We start from the raw sequence: 23,889 nt of genomic DNA, 5'->3' as shown, positions 1-23,889 counted from the left end.
TGCTCTCCAATGGTTCCTTCATGATTCTAGGGTGAGAACCTAAGATGAAAACATGAATCCAACGCTAGAAATCCCGTGGTGCTTGCTAGATCGTAGTTCTTCATCTTGTGGCTATTTTGGAGGGTTCTTCAAAGGTAAGTAACCTCAGATTTCGTGTTGTTCTTTATGATTAAGCTAAGAATTAGTCCCTCCTTCATATATAAATACAAGTGTTTACACATCAACTTGAACACAAAAGTTAATTAAAAAAGAGAATACAAATATGGTTTGTTGTGGCTGGAAATTATTATAAATAGTTTGATTATGTTGTGGCTACTGTTGTTAAGCTTATGTATGTTCTAACTCAGTGTATTAAAGAAGATAACACGAAAAATAAGAGGTTGATGATAAATGTTAAGGTGCTAGGCGTGTGGACTATTTTTGAAGATTATTCTTATAATGTTTTGGGATGAAAATGATATGGTAAGCATAAGTATGATGTTATATAAGTTGTAGGCAAATTCATGGAAATGGAATTGGATTAAATTATATTTTGTTAATTGTAAATCGAGCTTGCCGCTCAAAATGGTTGTTGAAGTAATCAGAGAGCTTATTATGAATTATATTGTTGTTGTTTGGGCTGTTTGGTGACTTTTAGTAACTTATGGGATGTAGTAAAAATATGGGAGGTATTGTCCGTTTTCTTGTAGAATATTGGTTTTGAAATATGCGAGTTACAATGCTTATATTGATCTTGGCTGACGATTGGAGAGAAGATTGCAAAGGTATGTTAAGGCTATCCCTTCTTTCCTTTTGGCATGATACATATGATACAACGAAACGATCAAGCACACCACTTTCACTAATGATTCTATTCCTAGAAGTACTAAGTTTACCTATATTCTTGATTCCCCATATGTCCTACTATCATATCGTCTATTCAGGGGTCTCATGACATTCCGAGAGATCTTATTAACTTATTTCATTATGCACTGCATTTATTTATACATGTATATTGACCCATGACCAGATGGCATTATGAGGAAAGGTTATGGCGTTATATACGCACCACCACCTGATCAGCTAGTATACGTTAATGATTTCGCCCACAGTGGCTGAGATGATATGATGGGATGCCCTCATAGGCTTGATGATGTTATGTACGCATATACTTATGCATGGTATGGTATTTATACGCACATGCATGACATTATAAATTTTTCATGATTCACAGAGCTATTCAGAATTACAGGTTGAGTTCTTCTCTCCATGTTTCTTTCATGTCTTTTATATACTACTGTCATGCCTTACATACTCGGTACTTTATTTGTACTGACGTCCCTTTTGCCTGGGGACATTGAGTTTCATGCTCGTAGGTCCCGATAGACAGGTTGAGAGTCCTCCTAGTAGGCTATCAGCTCAGCGGAAGATGTTGGTGCACTCCACTTGCTCCGAAGTTGCCTATTTGGTCAGTATGATTTGGACATGTATTGATTGGTATGGCGGGGCCATGTCCCGACCTTTATGATATTTATGTACTCTTAGAGGCTTGTAGACATATGTCATGTATATAGATGATTGTATGGCCTTGTCGGCCTATGTTTTGAATGTACAAATGATCATATCGTCCTTATAGACCCGTATGTCACATGCATAAGCTTCTATATCATGTTGGGTCATCCCATGTCGAGTATTCTTTTATGTTTAATTCTAGTTACATCATGACGTCCTTTCTGGTTCATTTACCCATGATGGTATAATAAGAAGGATACGTTATGTTGGTACTTGGTGAGTTAGGCATTGGGTGCCCGTCGCGGCCCTACGGTTTGGGTCGTGACAATACAATTTAGTATTTTCGAACGATATCGGTCGGAAATTTTATAATTATATGATAAATAATTATTTATTATAAAAAAAATAATTGACTTAGGGCGGAAAAAAATTAAATTAAAAATTTCGACCGACATCGGTCCGTATTCTATAATTATTTTAATTAATTATTTCTTTTGTAGATAGTATGTAAGTCTAAACAGTCTTTGGTCAAAGATTGACCATTTTTCAATTGAAATCAGTCAGAAATTTTAACTGTGTCAGATAAAACAAACTTTCTTTTTGTGGGACCATATAAACCGACCGACATCGGTCAGTAGTCTTATTTACAATTTTTTATTTGCTTTTTTTGACCATTTTACTTTGTTTTCGACCAATTTCGGTCGGTATTTCTTTTCGATCAATGTCGATCGGAATGCCTTGGACGAGATTTGGCAGTTTTCTAGTAGTGTTATGGGTGTACTAGGCCCAAAAGTTATATTTTCCAACACTTATCTATACCGGATGTTTCCAATATCAACTTAATATGATTAAGTGATTTAATGAAGTAAAATTATATATTCATTAACCATGATTAAGTGAGAAAAACTTATATGCAAACACGTGTAATGCTTTCATTGGTTTGATGTAAACAATTAGTTTTTACCCTTTGAGCTCTGTTATGCCACAGAACTAGTATGAAATTGTAACCATTAATTTTAGTTGTCCAAAGATTACATGTAGTAGTACTACAACGTTTCAACAGAAATCAAATGTTGTATTACTAATATAGAGTAATGTACACGAAACAAGACAACTTATGATTTTTATACGGAGATCAACTTTTCTATTAAACCGAAAAATCTCTAACGATTAGCTAACTAGAAATTTCATTTTGTTAAGTTTAGAATTTTAATAATGATCAATAATCTAAAAGAAGCCTTGATTAATGACATATTTTTGTATGCAGATTTGGAAAAAAGATCCTACTCAACGGCTATGTATTTTGAACTTTGCTTTACATGAAAAATGAATCAATCAGTCAAAGAACAGAGAAGGAAAGTCAATCAGTTAGCCTTGTCAAAGATTCTCAAGCGAGCAAGAATGGGAAGAGAGCTAATCAAGGCCAAAGATCAAATCCAGAAGATTCTGCAGAAGCTCAAATCAAGGAAGAATGAAGGAAGCAACTCGTCAAGATTAAGGATGAATCTAGCTACTATTTCAAGCTAGATTCATAAGGCCACCCTTGGGTCTTTCGCTTAGATCTATATGCCTCACAAGGAAAGTACTCCTAGAATTGCTGCAATACAATTCCAGAAGACAAGGAAAAAGAAGACTCATCAAGCTATAAAGGAAGAAACAGAAGAACATTCAACGTACACAACTACATCATCTGTTTCTAAGCCTTAATAGTTCTTAGTATAAACAGTGTATTCTCGAGTCTACAAGTGTCACAAAAGATAGAAAGAATTAGAACACAAAATGAGAGTTGTGTCAACATTAGAAAGAATCACTGTCATTGTATATCGTTGGTGGTGAACGTACTAAAACCATCATTGTTGTAAACATTCATCAAAGATCTAAGAGAACCCTTGTGACCCAAGGAAACTGGACGTAGGTACCATACCGGTACTGAACCAGTATAAAAACTGATGTGTTTTCTTTACCTTTCTGTTCATTTAGTTTATCTCCACCGAAATAAATCACTGCGCAAAGTCTAGTCGACTAAATTCATACTTAGTCAACTAAGAGTTTTTAGTTGATTACAATTCACCCCCCTTGTACTTTCAATTAGTATCAGAGTAGGACTCACAAATATTGCTTAACAGCAAGTGAGGAAAAGATCATGGCATCAAATACAATAGCTGGAGTACTATTTCAAGAAGGAACATCTCAAGTACAACCCCCGTACGTCAATGGACAACACTTCTCTCACTCGAAAGTGCTCATGGAGACCTGTGGCCTGACATTAATGTTTGTCCTATGATCAAAAAGGGAAATATTTCAATTCCTCCAAAGAAGGATACAAATGGTCAAATCATAGTATCATCCGATCCACTTAATTTAGATGATTATACTGAAGAACAATCAGTCGTTATTCAAGTGAATCCCAAGGCAAAAAAATCTGTTGTACAATGATATCAGAGGGGAAGAATACAAAAAAATATCAAGTTATGAAACTGCAAAGGAAATGTGGGATAAGTTAGAAGTCACATATGAAGGAACCAACAAAGTAAAAGAAACAAGGATAAATCTCCTAGTTCGAGACTATAAATTGCTTCAAATGAAGGATGGAGAATCAGTGGAGGAAATATTTTATAGGTTTAGGAAAATCATTGGAGATTGAAAGTCATTTGGTAGACCAATCAAGAGTGGGGAACAAGTTAGAAAAACTCTGATAAGTCTTCCCACAATCTGGCAATCCAAAGTCATTGCACTGGAATGTCAGGATCTTGACAAAATATCCTATGATGAATTTAGAGGTGATCTAATTGCGTTTGAGAAAACACACTTAGACAAGCATGTTCAACAAGAAAAGAAGACAGTTGCATTCAAAGAAACTGTGGCTGGATCAGAAAATGAAGAAGAAGAGGAAGGAGGATAACAAAATGAAAACATAGCTATGCTCTCCAAAGTTGTAACAAGCATGATGAGAAAAAACAAAAATAGTAGGAGAGGTAAATCAAACTTCAGAAAAGGGAAGATGAACAATGATAATGATAAAAATGATAGAAGATGCTATGAGTTTGGAAAACATGGACACATTCAAGCCAATTGCCCTGATATATGATTGGTGACAAACAACTATTCAAAACGTTCACCAAACTAGATGGAGGAACAATCACCTTTGGAGATAAATCAAAAGAAAATGTAATTGGAGTTGGAAGAGTTCCTTTCAGCTCAACATGTGATGTAGACGAAGTGTACCTGGTTGATGAATTTGGTTACAATTTTTTCAGTATCAGTCAACTATGTGACAATGACTACGAGGTTCGTTTAAAATAACATGGTTGGTTCATTGAAGACGAATCAGGTAAAATTATTCTCTATAGAAATAGGGACAGAAATGTCTATACTATCAGTAACTTAGATTGTCTTGGTAACCAAATCTGTCTAGCTTCTATTATTGATGATCCTTGGTTATGATATAGAAAACTTGGTCATGCCAGCATGCATACTATACATAAACTTTCCAAAAACGATCTTGTCATTGGTCTTCCAAAACTAGATTTTTCAAAAGATCAAATTTGTGATGCATGTCAACTAGGAAAACAAAACAGGCCCTCTTTTAAAGTTAAAAATATTGTCTCTATTACAAAGCCTCTTCAACTCCTGCATATGGACCTTTTTGGTCCCACTAGAACTGCTAGTATAGGTAGTAGAAAATATACTGTTGTTATAGTAGATGATTTTTCTCGATTCACCTGGGTTATCTTTCTAAGTCATAAAGATGAGGCATTAAGGAATTTTAAAGTCTTTTGCAAGAAGGTGCAGCGAGAAAAAGGTTACTACATATCCTCCATAAGAAGTGATCATGGAGGAGAATTTGAAACTAAAGCATTTAAAAATTTCTGCAATGATCAAGGGATCTCTCATAATTTTTCATCTCTAAGATCACTGCAATAAAATGGAGTGGCAGAACGTAAAAATAGAACCTTGCAAGATATGGCAAGAACCATGAATGGAAAAAATGCTCTCTTCACACCACTTCTGGGAAGAAGCTGTAAGCACAACATGTCACATCATCAACAGATGCCTAATTCGACCTATTCTCAAGAAGACTCCATATGAACTATGGAGAGGAAAAGACCCAACATCAGTTATTTTCATCCTTTTGGTTGCATATGCTTCATACATAATAATGGAAAAGACAATCTTGGTAAGTTTGATCCCAAAAGCGATGAAGGTATTTTTCTTGGATACTCTCCCTCTAGTAGAACATATAGGGTTTTTAATAAGCGCACTTTATCTATTGAATAATCTATACATATCGTTTTGGTGGACACTATCCCTCGCTTAAGGAATGAATAATTTCCTGAAGATGAGGAAATTTTCATAGTTCTACAGTCTATCAATACAGGTGAGAACACTCTTGATGAAGTAACTAATCAACAAGATCAGTCGACTAACAGTCCTACAAAAAACCAAGGATCTTCTACAACTGATCCAATAAATTATATTGAAAATGAGCCAATATTAGTTGTTCCAAATGAATGGAAAAGTGAGCATGGATATTCACATAAGTACATGATTGGAGACCCTCAGGAGGGAATAAAAACCAGAAGATCATTAAAGCAAACATCGAACGTTGCTCTCATATCCCAGTTCGAACCAAAAAAGGTGGATGAGGCACTTGGGGACAAAAGTTGGAAAACTTCAATGATGGAAGAGCTTGATCAATTTGAGAAAAATAAAGTATGGGAACTCATTCCTAAACCACCAAATGCATCCATTGTTGGAACAAAATGGGTGTATAGAAATAAATTGAATGAATCTGGACAAGTTGTGGGAAATAAAGCTAGACTGGTCGCACAAGGTTATTCACAACAAGAGGGAATTGATTACGAGGAGACCTTCGCCCCTGTTGCCAGGTTAGAATCAATTCGCATTCTATTAGCCTATGTTACTCACAAATATTTTAGACTATTTTAGATGGATGTGAAAGATGCTTTCTTAAATGGGTTCATCTATGAGGAAGTATTTGTTAAGCAACCTCCAGGATTTGTAAATAAATCATTTCTAAATCATGTCTATAAATTATCCAAAGTACTGTACGGTCTAAAGCAAGCTCCTAGAGTTTGGTATGAAAGGCTGAGCTCATTTTTAGTCGAACATAGATTTAACAGAGGCAATATTGATATTACTCTTTTTATCAAACGATCATCTCTAGGTAATTTAATTGTACAAATATACGTAGATGATATTATTTTTGGCAGCACTAACCCTGTCTTGTACAAGGACTTTTCAAACATCATGAAAGGGGAATTTAAAATGAGTATGATGGGGGAACTAACTTTCTTCCTTGGGCTTCAAATCAAGCAAGTACAGAAAAGGGATCTTCATTAGTCAAACAAAATACACAAAAGAACTCATCAAAAAAATTGGCATGTCCAACGCGAAGGCCATAGGAACACCTATGAGTTCATCAACTACCTTGGATGAAGATAAAGACGGTAAGAATGTTAATGAAACAATGTATCGAGGTATGATTGGCTCCCTACTCTATCTTACAGCTAGTCGACCAAATATTATATTTAGCGTTTGCAAATGTGCAAGATATCAGTCAACTCCTAAAGAATTCCACTTGCATGTTGTTAAATGTATTATCAGATATTTGATAGGGACAGTCGACTATGGATTATGGTACGAAAGTTTAGATAATTTTGATCTCAAAGGTTTTTCAGATGTAGATTTTGCAGGAGATAAAATTGACAGAAAAAGCACAAGTGGAATGTGCCAGTTACTTGAAAAATCTCTTATGTCCTGGAATAGCAAGAAATAAAGTTGTGTAGCCCTATCTACTACTGAAGCGGAATATTTTGCAGTAGGTAACTGCTGCACACAAGTACTATGGATTATGCATCAACTATTAGATAATAATTTACGTATTAACTGTGTTCCTATTATGTGCGATAATACTAGTGCTATCTGTCTATCAAAAAAATATGTGCATCATTCGAGGGCTAAGCATATTGAGATTAAGCATAATTTTATACGTGATCATGTTGTTAAAGGTGATATTGTGTTAGAATTTATAAATACTGAAAATCAGTTAGTGGATATTTTTACAAAACTTTGCTTGAAGAAAGATTTTGTTTCCTTCGTAACAAAATAGGTATTTGTACAATTCTCGTATTACTGTGTTTAATGTTTTCCTTAATTGTCTTATTCTAATTTTTGTCCATATATTTTTTCGTAATTTTTGTCCCAAAAATCTTTTAATTACTTGATTAGTTGGTACATGTATTAATTGTGAATTGACGGTGGGCTCGCATAAGGCAACTTTTCAGTTGTCCTTCACATGTCTCTCCGAGAATCAAGGCATCCTCTCTAACCCTTCTTAACCCCTTATCCCTCGATCATATATCTCATTCTCTCAAAGAAACTCAATCTATATCTCTCTGTTTTCTTTTACTCATGGCCAAAACCAAACCCTCTCTTTCCTCCTCCATATCCAATAGAAGTCATCGCTTCAAGAAGACCAAAGATGATCCTGTTGATACAGAATCTTCAGAAAGCACAGACCATCTACTGACCGAGGAAGATTCCAGTGACTCTCAAGAAGACATTCTCATCTCCCAAAAGAAGGCGGAAAAACGACCAATGGAGTCCTTCCCTAAACAATCTTCTCAGAAAAAGGAAAAACCTGAAAGTGTAGAGTTTGGCCCTGAAGATAAGATGAACTTCTATGGCTCTGAAGAGAAGGCTAGGTTTTTTGCCTTCAAATGAAAGTCGATTGCTTTTGGCCGCACTGTAAGTTTAAAGTCTGTGCAAAACTCTCACTGTGATGTTATGTCTGTTTTCGAAACTCAAAAACTTGTCTCTCTATTTGTTACTATTGGTGATATTGTCTATGAAGAGCATGTGTGTATGTTTTATGCAAATCCGTTTGTGAATGATAAAGATGATCTAGAATCCATGGTTTTAGGAACTCGTATCATTCTAGACTCTTATCAGTTTGAGAAAATCTTTGCAACAAAATTTGTTGGGTACAATATTTTTGTGCAACACTCCTGGCCAGATAATTTTGAAGTGTCGTTTGAGGAAGCCAAGAGCACCTGATATAGGCCCAAAAAATTTGAAATTTGAACACCGTATCCTAGCCCACATTATTGCTACCACTTTGCTACCCCGTACTGGTTCACTGAGTACTCTGTCTCTCAGAGATGTATTTGTTCTGTATTGTTTGTAAATGGTAAAAGCTATCAACTAGTTTGCCTGGGTACGTCAGTACATGCTTGAAAGCATCAGGGATGTTTCATTTTTTTCGAACAGTTTTTCCTATGGTTTACTAATCTCTCACATCTTGAAAGTTATGAAAGTGGATCTGTCTCTCAATGCTCCTAAAATTATCTCCAGCACCTATGACAAAACTACCTTTGCCATGATGGGATATACCTTGATTGAGGGAATATGGCTTAAGAAAGACAAAGAACCAGAGTTCATCCCTCCTCAGAGCACTAGGGGGATCAAATCTGAAGCCAGCAAATCCTCTTTCTCAGATCAGTTGCTGCTGATGCAGCAAAACATTACAGGTATCAAGGAGTTACTAACCTCTATGCATGAGCAGGTGGACAAGATCAAGGCAGTAACTAAGGAAACTGGAGCAGATGTGGCTAAGCTAAGGATCACTCTCCAAGCCACAAGGAGGCAAGGGATCAGGCCCATGCAGGATGTAATTGAGAAGCTGACCAAAGTCACCAAAGATATTGATGCTTCTTATGACAATTTCTGCACTAAAGTGATCAACACCCTGAAATATTTTCGTGGAAGGAATTAAGTGTCTGGGATGCTTAGACAATCTTTTTATTTTGTTTTATGTAGTGGTAGTTAAAACTATTTCTTTTGGTTGTGTCTTGGACGAGCATATCAGTCGACTATACTCAGTATAACTGCTTAGATGTATATATTTTTTACCTGCTTAACTAGTACTATTATTGCAAATTATTTTTCTTGCTCTTTTTGATTGATATCAAAGGGTAAAAGAAAGAAAAAGAGTACAGGTACAAGACAAGGGGGAAACACACAAGAACCAGCCTCAAGACAAGGGGAGCACACTTGAAAAAAGGAAGTAGCCATAAATTAGTCAAACTCTTTTTAGATTATTGTCATCATAAAAAAAAGGGGAGATTGTTAAGTTTAGAATTTTAATAATGATCAATAATCTAAAAGAAGCCTTGATTAATGACATATCTTTGTATGCAGATTTGGAAAAAAGATCCTACTCAATGGTTATGTATTTTGAACTTTGTTTTACATGAAAAATGAATCAATCAGTCAATAAACAAAGAATGAAAGTCAATCAGTTAGCCTTGTCAAAGATTCTCAAGGAAGCAAGAATGGGAAGAGAGCTAATCAAGGCCAAAGATCAAATCCAGAAGATTCTGCAGAAGCTCAAATCAAGGAGGAATGATGGAAGCAACTCGTCAAGATTAAGGATGAATCTAAATACCATTTCAAGCTAGATTCATGAGGCTACCCTTGGGTATTTCTCTTAGATGTATATGTCTCACAAGGAAAGGACTCCTAGAATTGCTGCAATACAATTCTAGAAGACAAGGAAATAGAAGACTCATCAAGCTATAAAGGAAGAAGCAGAAGAACATTCAACACACGCAACTACATCATATGTTTCTAAGCCTTTCTAGTTCTTAGTACAAACAATGTATTCTTGAGTTTATAAGTGTCACAAAAGATAGGAAGGTTTAGAACATAAAACGAGAGTTGTGTCAACATTGGAAAGAATAATTGTCGATGTATATCGTTGTTGGTGAACGTACTAAAACCATCAATGCTGTAAACATTCATCAAATATCTAAGAGAACCCTTTGTAACCCAAGGGAACTGGACGTAGGTATCACACCGGTATTGAACCAGTATAATAAATGTTGTGTCTTCTTTACCTTTCTGTTCATTTAGTTTATCTCTACTGAAATAAATAATTGCGCAAAGTCTAGTCGACTAAATTCATACTTAGTCAACTAGGATTTTTTAATTGGTTACAATTTACCCCCTCTTGTACTTTCACATTTCGTTTTATACCACGATACTTGAATAAATGAGAAGTTTTAAGTGTAATCTTGATTTGGTGTATAGTTGATATTAGGTATGGAGTTTATTAACAAAGAAAGATTTTGAGATGTAGGTTATATGCATGTGCATACCCCATCGTACTCTAGTATTTACTGATCTTTACTCTTTAGCATACCATGTCAATTCCTATAAGAATGTGTAATAGTGTGCAGAAATAGAAGTAAACAGTTTTTTAATTTATGATTGACCCCAGAAGTTTGCTTGAGACTTCAGGTTCAATATTTCAGCATAGGACAGTTACATCTCACAAAATGTTGAAATGACATGATTTCCTACTGAATTTTGTAGGAAAAGGGACAAAAAGTTAAGAGGAAATGATCTCCTATAACCATTTCTAGTTTGATTAGAAGAAAATGACTTATAAAGATTTAGTTTTGTAATTATAGTTCCTTTATGTTATTTTTTTTTATTAATCTCTTGCCAAAAGAGTGATATAACTTAAACAACAATAAATAGTGGACTACAAAACCAAATCTTCCCAAAAATAAGGTGATAGCATCTCTTCCGTGCGTGTGTTTGTGGTGGCGTGGATGAAGTGATCTCCATGTCCACTTACAATTTGATTTTTAGAAAATGACCCTACAAAGATCTCATGTGTTATTTTTTAACTAAAATAACATTTGTGATGGATTAGAAAACCAAATTTCCCCATAGTTATCGAACAAACACAATGGGTAAGGGTCAGTATGGGGATATCAAGAATCAGAATCAGAATCAGAGATGCCTTGATTTGAGATGGATCATCTATTTTAAGTTACTGGGTTCTAAAGTAATAATTTGTACATATTTAATAAACATTTTAAGATAAATACATGATTTGAACCAAAGCGACTGGGCTGATCTCGCAGCAGACACTATGGCTCCGCCTCTGCGTTCATAGAATCTATCCAATGAAGAATAATAAGAGAGCGAGCGCCATTCTCAAAGAACATGTTGAACGGGCATAGAGAAAACGAAGTGTGGAGGAAAAGCATAACACAACTTCAATTTTTGTGTTATGGAAAGACGGGGATCCAAAATTTAAAGTTTATGGGTTTTCATAGCAATCTTGAGTTATATATACAATAATAATTTGGTTCACAGTCTAACTTCTTACTACAAGTACAAGGTTTGGGCGAAAGCTGCTGGATTTACGAGAACCCATATACTTGAGGCTAAAACCGCCCCCGGTTATGGATAGCTTGCAAAGTTGGACTAGGAATGAGAACTAAAAACACAACTTCAGAAAACAAATCCTGTTTAATCACTTTATATCCATTGTGTTGCTTCTGAAAAGCATAAGATACAGAAAAAGGGAAATGATAACAGCAAACATAAAAGCCAGCATAAATGTAGCTCATTTCTGTTAAAACACAAAAATGACGCTCTACAGTAGGAAACGAAGAAACAATTAGCAGGAGCGGACATACAACAGATGTTCAGAACAATGTCTTGAGTTACTGAGCGATGCTTGATGATATGTACACAAATCACACACATTCAACCAGGGCAACTTTAAAAGCTTCAAGACATACTAACTGCATCAGATTCATATCTGTCCACCTTTACGATCCTCCCTTTTATTGGATGCTTTTTTAAATTAGTCCTGGATCTTCGAGGTGTATTCCGAGCTTGTTTCTCAAACCTGAATACAAAACTAAAACATGCAGTAACGAGCTACCAAACAGCATATGGACATATTTAACATCAAGAAGGAGACTTGTACTTACAGCCGAGCCTTCTTTTTTTCTTTGTGCATTGCTAATTGATTCTCTTTACTGTCCAACTGTGAATTACATGAAAGATCCTGCTCGTTGGAAGCGGGTGAATCCACGTACTCATTACCACTGCTTTCACTGCTCAGCCTTGATGCTGAGAAGTACAAAGATGAAAAAGTTGTTCGAATTGGAGGAGGACAATCCTTGACTGTGGGAATGTGTTCATTAGAGGTAACATGGCTTTGGCCGGAGTGAGTTGGCCGTCTTTTGCAGATTGATGAAGCTGTTGATATGTCCTGTCATCAGTTAAAAAAACCTCTAATAACATAAATAAAGTTTCAACATATTTGCAGGCTAAAATTATGTAATTAAAGGTCGCTGGTAGAAATCTGACTCAGTTTCTGCAGTACAAGAAAACTAGATGTTTCGTCGAGTGAGAACAAATCATATTAGAGAAAACCGTAAATTAAGGCAATATATTGCAGACCTCAACCCTCTTGACATAGCTATGATCTGATCTATCCGTCGAAGAAAAATTCTCCATAGATGAGCATGTCATATCCTCCTCATTAAGCAATGTGTTGTTCAGATCTTGCTCCTCGCCAAAGAGTTCTTCAAAATTTTGGAAGGTCAAATCAACATCAGGCATGTTGGAATTGTCAAAACGTCCTTCTTCAGCATAAGGTCCTAGATCTTGCAGATTTTGAGGCCAAAGCTGCAGAGTTCATATAATGATCAAGCTAGTACACAGAGGCGGACCTATGTTGTAAAGAGAGGGTTCACCAGCACCCGGAAAGTTCAGCAAAGATTCCATGTATGCATTGTATATGCCTTTAGAAATTATTGATATATTAGTAGTGACACCCTATATATAAAGCAGATTTTGGTTATATACTTGCATTTACGGTTCTAATCCCTTATCAAATTGCATGTTAATAATAATAAGGGAGAAGAGAAGAGAGCTAGACATTATCCCTGAATATTGTATCTGCATTTAGACTCCCATAAGAGCGCGCATGTCTAACAATCATAAGGAGAAGAGGTTAAGGAACAGACAAATAGTGCGGAAAATCATAAGGGGAAGAGGAGAAGAAACAGGCAAATAGTGGTTTGACCTCGCTAAAAGTTTCATTCTAAAGTCATCACCTTGCATCAATGCCAAGATTGAAGACAGTACATGGTGCTACAAAAAGAAAATTTATTTATCATACTAGACTAGATTTCAGCCTATGTTTCTTAATATTAGGTGTTAGTGACTGTAGGTAAAGATTTTAACAGCACATGAAAACTCTTTGTAGCTAATTGTGCTCTGTAAGATAAAGTATTTTGCCAGCATAGCAGCAAATGTAATGCATGGCTTGCTTCTTTGGTCCCTGAAATTTCTAAGTAAAGTAAAACTAGTTTGTTTGCCTAGAAATTTCTAAGTAAAGTAAAACTAGTTAGTTAATGAGAAGTCTTATGCTTTAGCTGGTTTGCGGACACTGTCCCCTAAATGAAAAATGTGGCTCTCAGTGTTCCTTACATCCCTTCAGACAAATCGCCGACATTAATTGATTACACGAAGAATCCCCTTAATGACAAAATGTGAGTGCCAGTGTTCCTTACATCGCTTCTGACAAACTTCCAACATGAACTAAATACACACACACAAAAAAAAAAAAAAAAGAAGCACGAGGATAACTGCAGATAGGGATCATGCACCTATACCAGACAGAAAATGAGAACTTCAGATTTGAAACTGAGAAAGATCTTGAATTTTGGTCTAGTTACATGATCAGAAGGGTGAAAAAGTTACCTATGTTGGAACCAACTACACCCATGATATTTGCGCATGCATTCCTTTTTCTGTCAATTTTGAAGACTTTATGCTACAGTTTATTCCAGAGACAAAACATTATCTTTAATATCCTAGGAGAGAATCTAAACAAGACAAACAATCTTGCAATGCTTCTATGGGCGAGGGCAGGTTTTGCCATCAGCCTTGAGTACTCCATACAAAATAAAACGTCAAATGTGTGAAAGCGGGATAAGGGAGAGAATGACATAGAGTAGCAGCAGACCTGACTACTCTGAACTGGACTTTTACATTCCCAAAACGAATCTCCATCTGGCAACGGTAAAGGAAAAGATTCAGCAACTGAACTTTCATGAGTACTGACCCAATCCTGAAGTTCAGGGCCAAGATCAAGTGAACTCTGCAAGCGATCAGATTTGCTATGCATATTCCATGAAGTACCATTCTTGAATGAAGAAACATTATTTTGACTTTCTCCACTTGTTAAATTGTAACTGCCCTCTGTCAGCTGAAGTCTTTCCAAGTCAAGAATCTGTTGTAGAATGAAAGAAGTGCTCTCCCGCCGTTTATGCAAGCATAACACCTAAAGAAATGAAGCAAGTGATTATAGTGGTACGAAGGCCATATATGACTTGTAAAGGATATACAAAGAAGCTAATACACTTCCAAAAATTACCTACAAAGAAAGTAGGGAGGATGTTATTATGTAAGTTGACCTTATTAACTATTGGCATTCATAAAATAATCGATCCTTGACAATTAACGAACATGATATGAAAAGATGAAGACAAGAGTTTGAGGAGTTACAATGTAAGGTGACTTATTGCTATGATCTACAGTCATATACAAGGATTTATCCCTTAATGGAGAAAGCTAAATTGCATAGCCAATATTAATTAGGTTAACTGCATTAGAATCACCCCTTCTATAATTAAAATGCGGAAGATTATACTGGTCAGACAGTCAGGGCGGATAACCGAATCTATAGCCGAAATTATCGGGCACGTGAACCCATGGTCCCTCCGTCAAACTAGGTATTTTATGTACGTATTTTCTAGAATTGGTCCAATATTATGTATTGGCACCCATGCTCCATAAGGGTTGAATGGTGCACTTGGTTCAATTCTTAATTGTTTACTCAAAAGAACAGGTATCAATTCCCACTTAAAACTTTTTTTTCTTCCTCTCTTTAACTGCGCACCCATGTTGTAGAAATCCTAGATCCGCCTCCGTGGTCAGTTGACATAATCATCCTCATACTTATATGCATATTCCTACTTAACTATAATCTATCTCAACAATATTTGTATGAGCAATCCAAGATGTAAAGACATCTTTAATTTAGTATGCTAATCTCATGCTTAATTCAACCCCAACATGTAGAGATACTAGTATTCTAGACCAACTTTGGAAGCACTTCGCCAGAAACCATCAACTTACTATTCGAAATTATAGTGAAAATATGATAAAATCTCCAACATGCTAATTCAGGATTTCAGGAAAAAGCTGCAAAACAATAGGTATTTAGTTACTGATGTCTACCTTAGTGTGGTTGTTACTTGATCCCACTTCACATTCTGCAGAGACAACAGGACCTCTGAAGTCGAGTTCAGTAGCCAAGGAAGAGGCCCCAGTTGAGGAGTGAGACCGTTTGACAATTTTTGGATTGACCTTGGCTCCATTTACTGTTCCATTTGATGTTGAGATGAACTTATCTGGTGGAGTAGTATTTTCCAACTCATTCAAGCCGAAACCCCACAATGCTGCCAAATCCTTAGCAGAAGGACACCCCATATAACTAGTGATCACTTTTCTTAGGTGTTGAGAAGATAGGTCATGATGGCGGCAGTCACAGTCACGACACATGAACATTTGATGATCCGAACATCGAATATAAGCTAGGTTGTATCCACAAGGCTCGCAGACAAGGGTGCGCGGATGCCGAATAGAAAGGGCATTAGCTGAATGAACTTTAGCATCACAGGAAAGGCAAAGGTGTGCTGCATCAGACTCACAATACACCACTGGCTTCAATAACATGCAGAATTCACATGTTTTCTCCATTTCCATGTTCACAAAACAGAACGACCCTCGAAAGAGTTGCTCTGCACATCTAAGCCATACAATATACTCTTAGAAAAATCTCTTCTAAGACCTCCAAAAGTAAAAAGTATAAATTCCAGCTCATAGTAAGATAACTTTGTGCAAGATCTTTATCAATTAACTCTCAGAATCAATGATGAACTCAAATGACAATTGCAGAAAGAATTCAGTGCAAGAACATAAGCTAAATATTGGATTAGTTTTCTGTTCTTATCAACTAAAATACTCGGTGATGAATGGAAATTACTAATATCTATCTATACCAAACTCCTACAAATTAAACATTATGCATAATTAAACAATTTACACTTTCATAAAGCACAATAGAGATTTCTTTATAGATAGTTCAAACTATTATAGACTACAGTAAGTTATTCAAAAGATTTCAAGAACTCCTCAATGAAAATCACAAGAAGCAGCAGCAGCACGGTGCATCAGGCATCCCGCGTTCACGCAGGGTACAGAGAAGGGTCGCACCTCAAGGGATGTGATGTAGTCAACCTACCTCAATGCAAGCATTAGCGGCATTAAAAACAAGAACAAAATTCTAGTATATATTAATCAAACCTGTAGTACTTAGTAGTAACATCAATTGTTTCTTCACTGCAATTTTCTAAAAGAATTATCGCCAAGACACCTAATTAATTTCTATTAATCACATTAGGAAAAACAAAACTAAAACGCAGAAAGAGTTTCAATTAAAGTAATGAACCTGTGATTGTTGGCAAGAAGTCAACTTTCTTGAATCAGCAAAAAATATGAAACTTAATTATTTAAGTGAATTTATGAAAGAGAGAGAGAAAAAGGATTGAGGGTAAGGGGGTATATGGAGGAGAGTCACAGGAATATGCATCTTATCATTCATGATCAGCAGCACTGCCTTTGATTTCTCTTGATGTACTTGTCATTATATGTGCTTGTTATCTTCTTTTTTCCTCACTGGCTATTCAATATTTATATTAAAGCCTGAATAAATTTGAATTTATGCTCAAAAATCTATATTAAGAAATAAAGTATTTTCTGACAAACACGATAACATGTCAGGGTTCGAATTAAAAATATATAAAGAAGTACTAATAAATCTACCGCAATACTTGATGATTCATTCTTTGTTATCTACTTTTCTCTCTATCACTATCTCTAAAGCAAAGAAAGACAAAAGGGACACTTTTTGGTATTACGTGGCATTTTTCTGTATGGGTTTATCTTAGGTGGATGATAACACGTAAGCTAATGGTGGGGCCCAAAAGCGTTATCTAGGTCTTTGCATGTGAAGTGGAGTGATCCATTAGTTGGTGGTTCAAGCGAATGTAAGGTTGCCACGTTAGGGGTAAGAGATTAGAGATCACTGCTTACAACGGAGAAATATGGCCGTACAATCCCAGACTCCTCTAGCTTGGAAGTAGCAAATAAAGTTCTCGTTTCAACTTTCAACATAGATATTAGTTTTGTCACGTCCCATAATTCATTATAACGTTATCGTTAGATAAGCTAATGGTGATGTACCAACTTGATTATTTATTTATTTTTTTGAAATCATAAGTTTTATTAAGTAAAGAATTTAATGTGTCTAAAGACCATGAATACTCAAAACAAGTAAGATATAAAGTAAAAGATGACAACATCGAATCGAACCATAAACAACCACTAGGATATCCCAAAATCCGGTGTCATAAGTGCATGAGCATCTGCTAAAGAGTACAATAATAATACAACATCTGTCTGGAATATGAAATAGACAGGATAAAGAAAATAAATAAGATGGAAACTCTGAGGGCTGCGGTGCGTAGCATAGAGAGCAGCTCACCATAAAGCCTCCCCAATAGCTACGCCTACGCGCCAAGATGACCATCGAATGAACATGTCAGATCCTACACATTTAGTGCAGAAGTGTAGCATGGGTACGTAAATCAACGCGTACCCAATAAGTATCCAGCCTAACCCCGGAGAAGTAGTGACGAGGATATCGACACTTACAAGTAGTCCAATAAATAAAATGCAGGAATCATAAATAGGCATGAAATACAACAAGATCAATAGAATAAGGAACAGTAGATAACAAAATCCGTTAACAACAATTATCAGTTAAAATGTCCCCAAGAGCCACATGCTATCTCAACAAATAGGAACCCTCAATTAGATATCTGATCTCATGACATAAAGAGAGTATTACGTAATTTTCAAATTTAATTAAGAGGGTAATCTCATGGGTATTCGGACTCTTAGCGATTTCACGCATGAATTATGCCAAGGTCGTTCGGCCCGATCCATATAGTCGTATACATACACTGCCGAGATCGTACGACGCGATCCATGGATGCATCCCATAATATATATATATATATATATATAGATATCGCCGAGGCGTTCGGCCCAATCCACAGGAATAAGGAAACTCTTCGAATTTACGAATTATATATTTACAATTTCAGGGTAAGTCCATAAATGAATATAAATTCTCCTCAATAATTAATAGTCCGCCAAATCTCTAGATAATGAAGCTCGATTTAACATAATCTTTAACCAAAATCTTACTTATTAATTCAAGCAATTCAAACTAGAAAAAATGAGTTTAAATAGTGCAAGTAATAACATAATAAAGGCTTACGTCTACCCGGACATAACATGAATCTAGCTACGTACGGACTCTCGTCACCTTGTGCATACATAACCCCCACAGCAATTAACACATATATCAAATACATCACCCAGGGGGTGATTTTCCCCTCACAGGGTTAGATATGAGGCTTATCTCGCTCTGAAATTCTATAACCGCCTCTCTAACACCTCAAACAAATGCTCATCGATCCGAAACTAGTCAAACATCATGCAAATCAATCAAAATATACTCCAAGTGTATAATTTAATAATTTATAATAATTCTTAACTCCGCTCGAAAAGTCAACAAAGTCAACCCTCGGATCCACATGCCCAGATTTCGAAAATTTTCGAAGATAAACTTTACCAATAAATACCACAAACTCAAATATATAATCTATTCCTAACTCCATGTCCAATTTCGCGGCCAAAATCTAAAAATATCAAATTCTAGGTTTTCTCCTAAACTCCCACAATTTCCATAAATGTTCATGTTCAATCCATATATAACTCATGTATTTAACTTGCAATAAGTGTGAATCACTTACCTCGTGTTGCTTGATGAATAACTCCTCAAAATAGCTCTCCAAATTCGGCCATCCAAGTGCAAAATGAGAGAAGTGAAAGCTAAGTCCCAAATTAAAAACAAGTCTACCCAGGCCCTTCTTCTTCGTGATCGCGGGAATACCTTCGCGACCGCGAAGGCCAAAATCAGATGCCCCAGATTCACTCTACGCGAACGCGACAAAATCAACGCGATCGCGAACCTCTGCCTAATCAGCCTACGCGAACGCGAGCCCAGCTCTGCGAACGCGAAGGCCAAACCTTCATGCCTCAGACCAAAACCTTCTGTAATCGCGAAGAACAACCTTCCAAGCCCAGCCCGCTAACACTTCGCGTTCGCGACCCTTGCCATGCGAACACGATGAACCATCAGACCAAACTTCGTGATCGCGAGCCACTATGTGCGATCGCGAAGAATAACTTCGCCAGCTCCCAGCCAACACTACGCGATCGCGATGAACAACCCAAACACCAGAAACCAGCAATCACAAAATAAAGAAAAATGGTCTGAAACCATCCCGAGATACACCCGAGGCCCCTGGGACTCCGTCCAATCACACCAACTAGTCACATAACATAACACAGACCTGCTCGAGGTCTCAAATCACACCAAACAACATCAAAACTACGAATTGACGATCGAAACTTTTCTTTAAACTTTCAACTTATAAACTTCGACGAACGCGTCCGAATTACACTTAAATATTCCGGAATGACGCCAAACTTTATGTACAAGTCACAAATCATGAAACGAACCCATTCCAAGGCTCGAAATCCCAAACGGACATCCATAACATCAAAATCTATTTCAAATCAAACTTAAAAAATTCTAAAACCTTCAAAATGCTAACTTTTCACAATAAGTGCTGAATTGCTCCCGGGCCACCCGATACTCAACCTGAATACACGCCCAAGTCCGAAATCATCATATGAACCTATTGGAACCTTCAAATCCCGATTCCGAGGTCGTTCATTCAAAAATCAGACCTTGATCAACTCTTCCAACTTAAAGCTTTCGAATTGAGATTTTTTCTTCCGAATCAACTCAGAACTTCCCGAAATTCAATTCCTAACATACGTACAAGTCATAAAACATGAAGTGAAGCTACTTAAGGCCTCAACCCGTTGAACAAAGCGCTAAGGCTCAAAATGACCGATCGTGTCGTTACAATTTTATTATTTGTAAACTAATTTAATTTTATAATTTTGTCTATTATTTTAATTTCAACTTACAACAAAATTTTGATGTTGAAAATTGTGTTTTGAGGAGTATTTGAAGTGAACAGATAACTTTCTGCTTTCGCACACAAAATCTTCAACTTAGTAAAATTCATGTCTAGAAAAATACTTTCAAATATTCTTTCAATTTCAATTTCAAAACTTATTTTTTCAGTTTCAACAAATCGATAGTCGAAATCATTCCATTCAAAATCTGTTAAAATGTTGTGTTTCTAAATTCTTGTAAGGCCATTCAACAATACAGTTCAGAGCTTGTTGAATACCCTTACAAATTCTATAATTTCTCATATTTGTAGTAAATAACGAGCTAATGAGTTTTATGACCAGTTTTACGAAAATCCTTTCCTGTTTTGGAAGCCTCGTACCATTGGTCCGGACGTACACAAGTTTGTGTCATAATATATAGTCTCGTGACCGGAGCTGTCAAAACGGGCCAGGCCAGTCCAGCCCAGTCCAAGCTTCATGGGCTTTTAAATTTGGTGAATTAGGCCGGGCCTGACCGCCATATGAATGGGCCTTAAAATGGCCAGCCCAACCCATCCCTAAGAGGGCCACGGGTTAGGACAGGCCGACCCTTCAATTATTTTTAGAAAAAAGAATTTCTTTAAATCCTTAAATAGTTTTTTGTGACATAGTTGATTAATCATGTAAACAACTTCTGTTTGCTTAGAACATATAAAAAACTTGATATTTGACGATGAATCTCGTAATTAAAATGTAAATTCTCTATATCTCTAACTCCTCTTTTTAAAAGTTACGTGAATATTTTCTTAATACTTTTCTTTCATTTTTCTTAGATTCAGGAATTGCTTCAATAAGTTTATATGCTGAGGTTTTTAATTTAGGATTAACATCGTTTGCCAATTTCATCATTATAGTCCATAAATGTTTTAAATTCCTGAAATTCGCTAGTAGTCATATTTTTTTTATATTTAAAGTTGATCTTTTTCTATACTGAAGAACAATTTAAATATTAATAATATATTAAAGTAATCCAAACTGATCATTGGCCACTTGAAGTAATATTTTCTTTTGATAAAAGATTATTTTGGTCACCTAAAACTTTTCGAGTTCGTTATTAGTTAAGCAAAAGAAAAACTAATTTTGTCATATTACATGCATGTCAAAAATCTAAATTCTAGTTGATATGGAAGGGTAGATGAGCAATCTAGGGTTGGAGAATGGGGATTATAGTTAATCATTTTTTTAGTTTTTAGTTTTTTTAAATATTAAATATTTAATAGTTAATTAATTTAAATTTAATTAATTTTTGGCCCACGGGCCGGCCCAGGCCCAATTTCGGTCAAGCCTCAAGGGCCAACGGATTATCTTCGGCCGGACTTTTAAGCCTCAATTTTAAATGGGCTCAAAAAATTCTAACCAAACACTACTCAAATAACAGGCTGGTGAAGCCAGTCCATTTTGACGGCTCTACTCGTGACCACGGTTGCAGATCTAAAATTAGTAATGTCAGCACTTAATTTCCCTCTAAAACTTGAAGCTATTAGACGATGATTCAGACAATTTAATATAGTGCGTAAAAAAGTTTGTCCGACTGTTTTCTATCACTATCTTTTACCAATAAAGATTTTCAATATCAATATATTTGGTCCAAAAAAAAAAAAAAAATACTCACACTTGATGAGGACATGTTATATATCTAAATTTATAATACAAGTGTTCTAATCACTTAATTTCTTAGATAAAGTGTTAGAAATTCAACATTGGACATTTCCTTTTCATGTTAACTATGGTAAAATAAGTACTCCTTCCGTTTTAATTTAAATGACACACTTTTCATATTAGTCTGTTTCAAAAAAAAATGACATATTTTCATATTTAAAAATAATTTAACTTTAATTTTTTTTTATTTTACTCACTTTATCCTTAATAAGAAGTTTTTATAGTCACATAAATGTTATAACCCCACAAAGCTGCCAATTAAGCTTTTAGGATCACATATTTCAAAAGTTTTTTTTTATTAAACATTATTTCATGTTTTCCCACATCATCTAAATTGAAACGTAGGGAGTAAGATTTAGTTGGGGACCTTTATAACATACCACTCTTCCCCGTTAAGTCTTGAAAATAGCAATAAATTAATCATCTTTATGTGGAAAAAGAATTCTCCTTTTTGTCATTTTATAGAAAAGTTAATTAGATTTTTATTTTAACAAAACCAAAACTATCTGATCCAAAAGACAGATTTGTGATTTTTGGAAATCAGAGCAAAATGTTTTCAGAAACTGAAAGGATTTAAAGGTAGGTCTTTACCAAAACTAACAGAAATCTTTTCCAAGTAAATTTTCTCTAACTCCTAATCCAAAAGCACAAATTTTCTCGAAAATTATTTAGCATAATCTAGTTAGTTTTTCAAAGAACTATGAGAAAGCGAAAATTATATTGCAATAGTGTTCATGTTAAGTGTCCCAAAAGTTTGGACTACCTTTATGTTTTCACCTAATGTTTTAGCAAAATAGATGTGAAAATAGCATCGACTAACCAGTTTTCGGAGTAGTAATTGAGAAATATCCACGTTTGTAAAGTCATTGAAAAATAACTATTATTTTGCTGAATCACGAAAAGTTCCAACATAATATGCTGGATTAGGGAGCTCCTGCATGTAAACTTCCAGCATATAATATTGGAACTCCAGCACATGGAAAGTTCCACCTGGATTATGGAGCTCATGTGTATAAACTTCCAGCATATTATGTTGAAATTTCAGCACATTATGATGGAATCTCATATGTAAAAAATTCGAACTCCAGCATATTATGTTGGATTTTTAGGGTATTTTTGTTCAGATTTTTATCTTTACAAGAAAAAATGGCTAAATTTTGATCACTTTTAAAATTGTGACTATTTTTCAATTACCAATTATAAATCTGGCTATTTATGATATTTTTTTTTTCAAAATAGATTTGTGTTACCGTTCATAGGAGTACTTAGTGAAAAGAAAGTGATCTTAGATGGAAAGACCCAAATCTTAGTAAAAGGCTTACAACCAAAATCATTTGTTTTGGCCCACGAAAATTGCATAAGAATTTACAAGGGATTTTTACCTAGCTATACTATAATAGAATCCTATTTATCACATTTATTTAAGTTCTTTATTAATTATTTTGTATATCTATATTTACAAGTTATATACAAAACCATAAAAAAAAAAAAAAATCAAAATCGGCCACGGAGTTTTAAAAAAGAAATATTTTGAAACTTGTGATATTCTATTAACATTTCTGAATGGCCATAAATATTTGTTATTAAAGATAAAATAAAAAAATTTAA

The 23,889-nt window shown here is 35.4% G+C and overlaps 1 protein-coding gene across 3 annotated transcripts; it reads right to left on the bottom strand.

Annotated features, from left to right (window-relative positions):
* Window positions 1-11,822: 11,822 nt before the first annotated feature.
* On the bottom strand, window positions 11,823-17,268 carry LOC107819889 (putative zinc finger protein At1g68190). Of its 3 annotated transcripts, none has more exons than XM_016646067.2 (6): window positions 16,910-17,268; window positions 15,637-16,199; window positions 14,360-14,677; window positions 12,787-13,014; window positions 12,312-12,595; window positions 11,823-12,238 (listed from the first exon to the last, which is right to left on the bottom strand). In XM_016646067.2, the coding sequence occupies exons 2-6, from the start codon at window positions 16,162-16,164 to the stop codon at window positions 12,106-12,108; spliced, it is 1,491 nt and encodes a 496-aa protein (XP_016501553.2). In that variant the 5' UTR covers window positions 16,165-16,199; window positions 16,910-17,268; the 3' UTR covers window positions 11,823-12,105. The 3 variants fall into 3 exon arrangements, with proteins under 3 accessions (XP_016501553.2, XP_016501551.2, XP_016501554.2); XM_016646065.2 differs by having other exon boundaries at window positions 15,637-16,207; window positions 16,910-17,267; XM_016646068.2 differs by having other exon boundaries at window positions 11,823-12,226; window positions 15,637-16,207; window positions 16,910-17,265.
* Window positions 17,269-23,889: the final 6,621 nt, after the last annotated feature.

Source organism: Nicotiana tabacum, chromosome 12 (genome assembly GCF_000715075.1).
Source record: "Nicotiana tabacum cultivar K326 chromosome 12, ASM71507v2, whole genome shotgun sequence".
NCBI lineage: Eukaryota > Viridiplantae > Streptophyta > Magnoliopsida > Solanales > Solanaceae > Nicotiana > Nicotiana tabacum.
Note: the sequence above shows the minus strand (reverse complement) of the source record. Positions and strands in the feature narration are given on the sequence as shown.